Genomic DNA, 10,882 nt, shown 5'->3' on the forward strand with positions numbered 1-10,882 from the left:
GTTAGATATGAAAATGCCAGCATTTTATGGTACATAATGTGATTTGATCTTGAGGATTTTCATTGCACATTTTCTGAACTATCATATTTAGTGGAAAAAAACAGGAAAAAGAGATTAAGAAACTGTCCTTGATCAACATTTGTATTAAAAAAAAGCCTTGAAAATTTCAATCCACCCTCCTCCATCTAAGAAATAGTAAGTGCAGCTAGAATCAAATCCCAGTCATAGATGTTTTAGCCTTCCAGGAGCCTTTGTTACCATCCTGGGCGTTCTGCCGCCACTTGAAATGATGTGGTAGTCTTGAATCAAGAATCTCTCCTTTTTCTTCAGGCTGACAAATATAATGAACTGGGGCTGACATAAATAATGATCTTTGTTCTTTCATTTTGCTTCCTGGTGTTTGGTACTCCTATGAACCATTTACTCTACTTGGGAGAACCTGTTCCATCCATAATGTGTTGAAGAAAACATTAGAAAATTTTACAGACCTTCAGGCCATAGCACAGGACACTGTTGTTTCTTTTGTAAATTTTTTTCCTTTGTGGCATTCATTAAACTCAGACTGACACATAGGACCGCCTCAAGCATCATTTTTAAAAACTCTACTTGTGAAAGGGTTAGACCTAATTATCACATAAGGGATAATGTTAATGCATATCTTCCTTCTTTTGGAGAAATGGATAGAACATTTAAGGGTTTTATTATGACTCATCTTCAAATTCCTTCTGTTTAGAAAAAAACCCAAACCTAGCCCCCTACCTCCCCTGCCTCTGCACCAGCCACAGCCATGTTTCAAGGCCTGACTCCAATGCTACCCACTGTTCCCAAGCTACTTAAACTCACTGGTCCTAAACCAAGGGCCATTCCACCCCCATGCCTATGGGGATTTCTGGCAACTTCTAGAGATAATATATTTTCTCAAAAGTGGAGGATCGGAATATAATATCAAATTCCTGGCTAGCTACCACATATTTTGCTCAATATTTGAGGTCCTAAACAGAGGACAGCTCTCAACAACAAAAGCCCAGAGTACTGAGAATTTCTGCTTTTGACTTCCTCCCAATCCCCATGCTGCTGATTTTCTTCTTTTATAGTAGATTATTAAGAAAACAGCCATCCTTCTCACCATCATTACACTCAAAAAGTACACTGTCGAGTGAAATAACGGACACCAGATGTAGGAGCTACGGACTTGGGGACTAAGGCAAGGGGTAGAACATGGAGCTAGATTTTTATGAAACTATGGCTGCCCAGTGACAGTTCTACAAAGCACTTGCTAGAAGCCACTTCTGTTCACTAAGGAAATCAGGATGGTGGCTGGCTCTAAAGAATCTGCCACACTTCCTAATTTACAATAAAATGACTGCCAGTGGGAGGGTAAAAGGGGAAGGAACAATCTGGAGAGCCAGGCCCTGAAGCAGGTGTTGGGCAACAGATTGGTGACCCAAATTAAAGAGTGTTAGGAAATAAATGTGAGAAATTATCAGGAGCCATTTTCAGAACACTAATAAATGGTCCCCCTCAGTTAAACACAGCCAATTTTCAGCAGCAACCATGGTCTTTCTGTCTTAAGTACTATTATTTCTAACTTCACACAAAGTTCTAAGATGCCGGCCAAACCCTTCTCAAATCACCTTTAGTAGTTGACGTTCGATCGTCAGTTTAGATCTGGAACTGACAGCCTTCAGGGCTCTGTGACTCACAGAGACTCACAATCCATCACGTACTTGTTCAGGTGACAGTGAGGAAGGATGAGCACAAACTCCACTAGCCTCAGGTTACAGACCCGCATACCTATCACTTCTATCTGATTTGGGGTTAGAAAAAAAAATCCTGTATATGGTGCAGTGTTCTAAAAGATATTTCAGAAATCTACTACACCTTCAGCCTGGTGCTTGGCTTACAAGAACAATAACAAAAACAAAAAAAAATCAAGCAGAAAGCTACACATTCTACAAAGTCACATAACAAAAATATGTAATTACTGATATTAATAACATATGAGTTTAGTATGTTAATAAACTAGAAGCATGAACATAGTTGGCTTGATATATTTAATCTATCCCATGTATACATATATCCCTGTAAGTAGTGGAAAAACTGAGATCCTGAGAGTTTACAAGGAGAAACAAACTCTAGGCACCATTTATAATGAAAACTATTTAAAGATAGCTGTAGAAATGATCCAATTCCCAACAAGGGTAACAACTGACCCTTTATGTGTATGAGACTAATTTTTCTTTTACCTTCCTTTCCTATATTAATGACAGGAAGAAACATTTTATGGGATTTGGTTAATTTGTATAAGGATGATAAAACTCCAAGTACATATATTTATGTCATCTGCTCAATTACCGGTGTGAGAGAAGCAGAACTTAATGGTAAAGATGCTATCAGCACACAGAACTTGTTCAAACCTGAAGTTGGTTTATGATTTAAAAGCCAGATTATGGAATCAAGAAAGTAGGACTCAATTGTCACCTACATATCACCTTAAGTCTATTCCCTCCTCAGAAACTACACTGCATGGGTGACACTATCAGCAATATATAAGCTAAACCACAGTCCCAATGTTGACTTTATAAAACGACAGATGTAGCTAGACATAAAAAATGAGTTTTCATCAATGTTCTCGGATGGTAAAGGATGATGAGAGAAAACATTTTAAATAAAGCACTGTTGTCGTCTTTCATTTTCAAAGATGACACTACCTGACAAGAGTCCTTGTCCAAAAAGATAAATGAGGGACCCTGAGTCTTTTCTCTAGGCAGCATGAATAAAGCCAGCCCTTTGGTTAGGATCCTGTCTATGATCTGAAATGCCTGTTGCCATTTGCAAAGCTGTTTCTTGCCTGGAGGTAAGGCCCTGGCTCACAGGCTCACTTTCATCCTGACACTGGCTTGGTAGTCTGCCATTGACTGTGGTTTTCTTTCTTTTTTTTCAATTTTTTTATTATATATTTTTATTTTCTATAGTCTTTGTTTACATTCCCAATGATTTCCCCTTTCCCAGTTCCCCCCTCCCTGTATGTCCCATAAACCTTCTTCTCTCCACCCATTCTCCAATCACCTCTCTCCTTTTTCTCTGTCCTGGTACTCCCCTACAATGCTAGATCAAGCCTTGCACAGTATTGGTTGTTTCTATTCTTATCTAAGTGCTATTCTCTGAGACTACGGTCCGATTCCAAATCAGCTGAAAAGATCAAGATATGCATACAATCATCTCATGATAAATGCTCAATAGCTCAAAGTTTTACATAACCTTAGTTTCTTGAAAGGTCATTTTAAAAAAACATACTATCATTTAATGTAAGGTGTGAAAGCTGGTTGTTGTTCTTAATTCCATTATTTATTAAGCCAAGTAGAAAAGATCTCTGTGCTCAGGATGGTGTCTTCAGACACATCACAGATGATTTAAACAGATTTTCACTTCATCAGGTATTCAGAAGGAAGTGAAGGTACTTTGTTATTACCAGAGGTCACTTAAGTTCCATGAGTGCCAGGTACAGATGAACTTGATTAAATAATCATTCTGTTAAATCAAGTACTTGAGTGATTAGAAAATTGGTGGTTTCAATTATAGTGGCTCTCTTGCCCAGAATATAAAAATACTAAAATGTACCAGAAAATCATTCATAGTCTTGTGAAATTATTTTTGAACACTCTCCTGTGTGTCTTGGACGCTAAGAGTGCTAAGCAGGGGAAAGATGCACTATGAATCATCCCTCCAAATGTTAGCAAGTAAGGCTGAAGAGAAAAACTAGAGAGGCACTCCTTTAAAATGTCTCATCAATGTCAACACACACACAATTTCTTACCTTTGTTCTGCTTAACAGCATTGAACTGAGATGGTTTTATGCTGAGGAAAAATGTTATTCTAAAAATACAGACATTTAAGGTGATATCAAATGTATGAGTGCATTACCATCAACCAGCTTCTTAATTTTATACTTGATCAAAACCAAAAGACCCCCTGGTCCATACAATTCCACCAACTAACCTGCTCGGTATGGCCATGTTTGAGGTTTTCTTTTTTACTGGACAACACAAGTTGTACAGCACTGATCTTGCTTCTCGGGCAGGGATGAATAGTTCATTTGCCTGACGATCTCAGCAAAAAGTTCATCCACCATTGATTTACTTTTTGCTGATGTTTCCATGAAAGGACAGCCCCATTCTTGAGCCAGGGCTCTGCCTTCAGAAGACATCACCTCTCTTTCTGGTTCCAGATCCACTTTGTTTCCTACTAGGATTAGTGGAACTTTCTCGTATCTCTTCACTCTCACAATCTGATCTCTCATTGGCTTGATATCCTAGTCAAGCAATCACAAAGGGAAAGAACAAAATTAGACTTTTGCATTACCACAGCTGACGCCTTACAAAAATCAGAAAAATCACTCCTTGCTGATTATATAAAGCTAGTCACATCCCAAAATAAAGACGGCAATAGCATTTTCCCCTGGTGATGTGAGAACTAGATGGTTTGCACTGTCACTAGCTATGCCTTTTGCATCAGGAATATATAACTTAAGTTGTACACTAACCTTAAAACCCCTATCACCCCACCCCCACCTTCAGTCTACTTTGATTAAAGAATCATGTTCCCAAATACGGATAATCCATTCGAACATACACATGTTTGGCCAGCTCCCTAAACCTGCCTAGTTGTCATCATTCCTTGTAACACATGTCATCCCAGCATAGGGCTGCAGCATGTATGTAACTCCTAGTCATTTAGCAAGAGGGCTTAAGGGAAAGTATTTTAAAGACAAGGGGAGAGGAGGAGAGGGAGGGAGAGGGAGACAGACAGAGACAGAAAGAGACAGAGAGACAGACAGACACCACTCAGTGCTTAGAACCCCAGTTTTAAGATTCATAGACATACATTTTTTCATTTTACATTGGTTATTAAGTGTTTAGCCTTCTAACAGTAAACAACCATGTGTAACAGTGAACTCGGCCCAAGAAGGCCAATGCATCTGGAGTCTAGGTGAGAAGGCATACATATCTCCTTCCATGTTTGCTTCCCTTCTGATTTGTTCACACACACACTGCATGGAAATAACTGTAGCTAATTACTAAAGATCACAGCATTAGCTATTTTTCAGTAACATCAATTTCTGGAGAGAATGGTTTTGATATAGGAATATTATAGAGCTAGGCCAGTATTGCCGAATTTTTTGTGTTCTGTACCTTAAATGAGTTGCCTTAAATATAAATATGTATTTGACTAATTACAGTAAAGAACATTCACACACAGGTCAAATACACCAATTCAATCTTCTCTGAATTGTTAAGCTGCTTTTCTGGGTTTCCTTATGGAACAACAAATTTAACTAAGAATACCCTTTAGTCTCAAAGGAATCGGAGTCTCTGCTGAAATAATGCCACAGTTCCATACTCCATATTTATGTCTATAACAGAAGAGGATACAGTGGAAATTTTATGAAACACCTTTGAAAAGACCAGAAGAGTCTGCTGATAGAAAAACAAATCTTTCGAGGATCCCTTAGAAAGAAAATACCCGTCAATGGATACCCTTAGCACTTTCTGGGGGAAATGCTTTTATGGTACTTTTGTTTGGAATGTGATTCTACCTAAAATGTTCTTTAGAGTTATTTGCCCAGAACTTATACTCTTTACAAATAAGTTCTTGAAGTTGTTGTATAAGGTTACCAGAAAAATTCATACATAGCACTTTAACTTCAACTCCCAAAGAATGTGAAACTAGCACATTACTCTGGCTAAGGCACTTAAGATTTCTTAAGTAAGCAACATTAAGTGCATACCTTTAAATGCAGAAAAAAATATCCGTTTCCTAAATCAATGGAGGTCAATATAACGGGTCAATATAAGGTCATTTATTTTCAAGGAATAAATAGCAACAATTAGTGCATCTCTTAAAATAAAGTTAACTTCAGTCTGTTTCCCAGTGAAAGATGGAGGGATTTTCTGAAGCAACTGGAGCAGATCCAGGTTGGCTACCCCACTGGGCTAAGAAATCTGCATGCTCTCCGAGTTCCCAGTCCCACATATTTTCTCTAAGTATAGGCTACAATGGCAGAAATCGACAGGAGAAAAGGAGAGTCATCCTTCCTTTCTGTTGGTTATGAATCCTAGGTACAAGTCTTTTAGAGTAGTAACTTCCCTTTCAGCTGCATTCCCCCAAGAAAAAAAAATGCTAAGAAAGCAGGACTCGCAGGTATTTTGAACCACTGAGATTTAGGATTCAAACTGAGGAACTTAGGAGCTAGGAGAGAAGGGGGTGGGGGGAGGAGCAGGCACACAGGTTTTAGTTCTGTGTAAGAGATAATGACTTGAAACAATTTCTTCCCTCCTGCTCTACACTTGAGATTATCTATGAAAGGTTTTGTTGAACACGTTAATCAATACTTATCCAAGTGAATAAGCAACTTCAGGTTATACCATAGGGCTAAAAATACTCAGGCTGACCTATTTTGTTTTCACTTTTCTTTTCCTTAAAAATAACTTTAAAATATTTGTCGATGTCTCTTACTTTAGCACTCTCTACAGAAACAATCCAGTGCTTTTCCACACCATGCCAAACTTTCAAAAGCCAAACACAATCATTAACGCACAGTTCAAGCAAATCAGAAGTACATGTCGGATTACCACACCCCCTTCAAAGAAATTACAAGACTTGGTTTGATTACCTGAAAAGACTGTTGATTAACCAAACTATACACCAGGATGAAACCTTGGCCGTTTTTGATGTACAGATCTCTCATGGAGGCAAACTGCTCAGTTCCGGCGGTGTCCAGAATTTCCAGTACTGACGGGGAAGAGTCCACTTCGATCTCTTTGCGGTAGAAATCTTCAATGGTGGGGTCATATTTCTCAATGAAAGTCCCAGTGACAAACTGCACAGTGAGGGCAGATTTGCCAACCCCTCCGCTCCCTAACACCACAACCTTGTATTCCCTCATGAGTCTCACCTTCACCAACTCCTACCCAAGGGGGGGAAAAATAATACCCCGCTAGCTGCGCTGCCGCAAGGCCAGGCGGAAGGTGGGCGGAAATGTGCGAACTGGGGAGGAGAGTGCGGAGAGGCGGAGGGCCCAACCGGGGAAGAGGAGGAAGTTACAGGAGGGGGAGGGGAAAAGAGCCAAGTGTCGGGTGGGTGGGGATGGGATGCTGGTGCCCTTCCTATAGGAACCCAAGGCGGCCCGGGGGGCGTGGGGAGGAGGGAGCACCGGCGAGCGGCCGAGCGAGGGTGGAGAGCTGCCGCGCACCCCCACGCGGGAAGGGGCGGGGGCCTCGCGGCTGGGGGCTGCCCGCCACCCCTCCCCCGCCCTGCACACAAAGGGGCCCGGGGTCCCCGCTTCCTGCTGGCGCCGCTGCTGAGCCGGCCCGAGGCCTCGGGGCCCCGCCGCGCTCACTGCCGCCGGGGCGGGGTCTCTGGTTCCCCGGGTTCCCGCGGGGCTCGTCTGGCCTGTAACGAGGGGAGGGGTAGAAGGGGCGCGCATTAGAAGTAGCCCGACCTCCGCGCCGGCCGGCGCCCGAAGCCGCCACCTTCCCTGTAGCCGCTGCCGCCGCTTACCCTGCAGTCCACACGCTCCCAGCCGCCCGGGAGGCTCTGTCAAGCCAAGGCCATTGCTACTGGGCCGCCCGGGCCTTGCTGCAAGCGGACGGACGGGGAAGGGGCGGGGGCCGTCCGGCGGCGGCAGCGGCGGCGGCGGCCGCAGGGACTCCAGTTGAACCCACCTCTTTTTTTTTTTCCTCACCCACCCCCCACCCCCCACCCCCGGTAGAAACCCGGAAGGGTTTCCCTGACACACTGGCTGAGGTGCCCCAATTCCCCGAGACTGGACGCGTTCACTTCCGGTGGGGAAAGTCCCACCTCTTCTTCAGGGCGAGCCGGGTGGCGCTAGGGCCGCGCCCTGCCGAGCGAGCCAGGCGGCTTGGCCGGGTTACAGGTCGGGGCAATGGCCTTGAGAAAGGGCGCTTCGGGGGAAACCTACAACTCCAGCCTTCACACCGGGAGCGGCTGGCCATTTTGCTCGACCCCGGGCCTGCCCAAGTCCCTCGGCTTCTAGGTGTCCGGCAGCTGCTTTCCGAGGACCTGATTCCCTCCTTGGCCCAAGGCCGCCAGCCAATTATCTAGCTGCTGAGTGAACACTAAACATCCCTAGGCTGGAAGTTACTAGGAAAATAAAACAGTTTAGGAAGTTGATTCTCTGCTATCATTTCTTTCCACTTGAAATTTTCCGAAGCAACGTATGCAAACGACCCTTTCGAGTAGGTTTGGGCTCTTGATTTTTGAAGGTGCTGTTTTAGTCATGTATGACACTCTGTACTTTATCAATTGGCACATCTGCCTTGCCTCCCTCAGCAAATACGAAACTCTTTTTTAAAAAATTACAAGGCTGCAAGGGATCAACATTACAAGTAGACTTTATGGTGGACTCTTCAATTTTCTTCCAACTATTTCCAACTATTATACAGCAGAAATGGTAACCAATATTGAAAGGTGATTGCGAATGGTTAGGCCTGTGGAATAATTTCATTTAATCTTTTTATCATCTGCAACGCTTAACAAACTGCCCACCTGGCTGTTCCACAGTGAAGCTTTCTTTTAAAGGCCATCGTTCATAGCCTTGAAATTCAAAAGCAATAACTCTAGTGTTAAACTAAGATCTGTATTTAGAGAAAATTGTTACTGCTAACTATCTATTTGAAAACTTCATGTCACATTCATGGAGCCACACGGCCGGGCCGTATGTGGGGCTTTTCACACACACACACACCCTTATTCAAGCTCACTCAGAAACCTGAGAGAATCTCTGGCCAGCTTAGTTATAGTGACTTCACATTTCCTTATTGGCAAGCCGTAATGATCAGGCTGGATAAAGAGATGTATTTCCCAATCCAAAGTGTTAGGCATTAAAAGCTAAGCGAATCACAGAAGTGTGAATCCCACTGTCCCTGGTCAGTAGTCCCCCAATGCCACTTACAGTAGTCAAAGGACAGTTTAGTTCAATTTCCTCCTCGGTCTCAAGCTGGTGCAGTCTCTCCAGCGAAGTGTCTGTCTCCAGCTAGCCTAGGTCCTGCCTGCTATGCAAGGCACTGCCCTCTGCTGGAAGAGCTTTGGCCTGTGAGGTCTGAGTCTCCCCATAGGTCACTGTTCCTTCCACACATGCTGTTGCCAGATTTGGAGCTCTGCTGCTCACCTCCCAGTCTGGCTGTCTCCAGACTGTCTGGTGGAATCCACAGCCCTTCGCCAGCCATGCTTATAACTTGAGTGTGGAAATTCCTCTTCTGATCCAGTTAGCGGTGAGCAGTCAAATCAAGGCTGTGCTCTCTCACCAAACGTTCAAAGCATTGCTTTTTTTTTGAGGCCATCTCACCTGTTGACAACTTTAATATGTCTGTTTTGGCCTCGTTCAAGAAGAGAAAGTTCTTTGCTTTTATGTGTATTGAAACATCCTCTTCCAAACAGTAGAGTCCTACTGAGTCACTCAGCACTACTGGATGGATGAATGTTAGGCCTGCAGATACTTTCAAATCTTGTCAGGAAGGGTATTGGCTAATTAATTCCACCACTCATTAGGAAGTTAGTCTTGGAAACTACTTCAACTCCAATTTATTTCAGGTAATTTTTAAGAGATGGATACGCTTTAAAACAGAATACTGTGTAATTTATAGGCCCAAGAGAACATTTTTTATATGTTGGTTTGAAAAGTTGGCCTATGGAGGGCTGAAAGAGAACAATGGTGAACAAATACACAGTTGCTTTCATTTTGTGAAATATATGAGTGTGATACAGCTTTCAACTTGGACACAAAGCAATTAATTATGGGTTCAGATTATTTTGAGTAGACTCTCATTTTCCAAATGATCTTATTTTTTTTAAAACAATTTGAAATGATTGTAAATAAGAAAGTAATCATAATCTCTTAATTTTTATATTATTATTATTATTGTGTAGTTATGCATGCATTGTGTGTGTGTGTGTGTGTGTGTGTGTGTGTGAATGGAGGTCAGAGGACCTCAGGAAAATCACTTCTCTTCTTCTATCTTGGATTCTTGAGATCAAATTCTTATTGCCAGACTTGTCAGCTAATGTCCTTCCCCCTGAGCCATCTTTCAGGCCCTAATGTTTATCATGTTTTGAAAGAAGGAACTAAATAAGATTGTTGATCACCACTTCATCAAAAAACAATCTCCCAACCATTAAGAGACTGGTCTGTCCAATTTAAACAAGCTCCAGCCTCCTGCCTGCCTCTCTGGACAGCTCTATACTTAGAAAAGTATTTCGCATGCTTTATCTGATGAGGCCCCAGTTGTTCACCAGCCACAGTCTCAATAGGCAGGGAGGGTATAAAGACCATTTGAAAGGGTTTGGCCTGGCAGTTGAGAGTCTGTGCTCTGAATGGTATGTTCAAACCGTAGCTCTGCAGCCATCTGGCTGTACAACCTTGAGAGGGTTTGGGCTCTGAGCCTGGAGCATCTCACCTGTGAAGGGAGATAAGAGTTTGACATGGGAATGAAGTGGAGTATTAGAGGTAACAGACAGCACACATTCCCCTTGAACATTACAAAGCTTCAACACATACGTTTGATGTTTGTATAACAATTTAACTGTGGCTGTGGCTCAGGTGGTAAAGACATTGCCTGGCATACATAAAAGCCTGATTTGATCAGCAGCACCCCATACCAACCAGACATAGTGGCCCAAGTCTGTAATGCCAATACTTGGGAAGCGGAAGCCCAGGAATCAGAAGCTCAAGGTCATCTTGAGCTACATAGTTGAGTTTGAAGCCAGCTTCCGAACACACAAGACACCATTTAAAAAATGCTAATAAAATAAAAAGTGAAAAAAATGTTAGGGAAGAAAACATAAAGGGCCTAATGTGTCCAAA

General features: G+C 42.7%; 1 protein-coding gene across 2 annotated transcripts; it reads right to left on the reverse strand.

Annotated features, from left to right (window-relative positions):
- Nucleotides 1-3,999: 3,999 nt before the first annotated feature.
- Nucleotides 4,000-9,065, reverse strand: Rap2c (RAP2C, member of RAS oncogene family). Of its 2 annotated transcripts, none has more exons than XM_052170993.1 (3): nucleotides 8,975-9,065; nucleotides 6,674-7,452; nucleotides 4,000-4,312 (listed from the first exon to the last, which is right to left on the reverse strand). In XM_052170993.1, exons 2-3 carry the CDS (start codon nucleotides 6,944-6,946, stop codon nucleotides 4,034-4,036), a joined length of 552 nt encoding a protein of 183 aa, XP_052026953.1. In that variant the 5' UTR covers nucleotides 6,947-7,452; nucleotides 8,975-9,065; the 3' UTR covers nucleotides 4,000-4,033. The 2 variants fall into 2 exon arrangements, with proteins under 2 accessions (XP_052026953.1, XP_052026952.1); XM_052170992.1 differs by lacking the exon at nucleotides 8,975-9,065 and adding an exon at nucleotides 7,561-7,746.
- Nucleotides 9,066-10,882: the final 1,817 nt, after the last annotated feature.

Source organism: Apodemus sylvaticus, chromosome X (assembly GCF_947179515.1).
Source record: "Apodemus sylvaticus chromosome X, mApoSyl1.1, whole genome shotgun sequence".
Lineage (NCBI taxonomy): Eukaryota > Metazoa > Chordata > Mammalia > Rodentia > Muridae > Apodemus > Apodemus sylvaticus.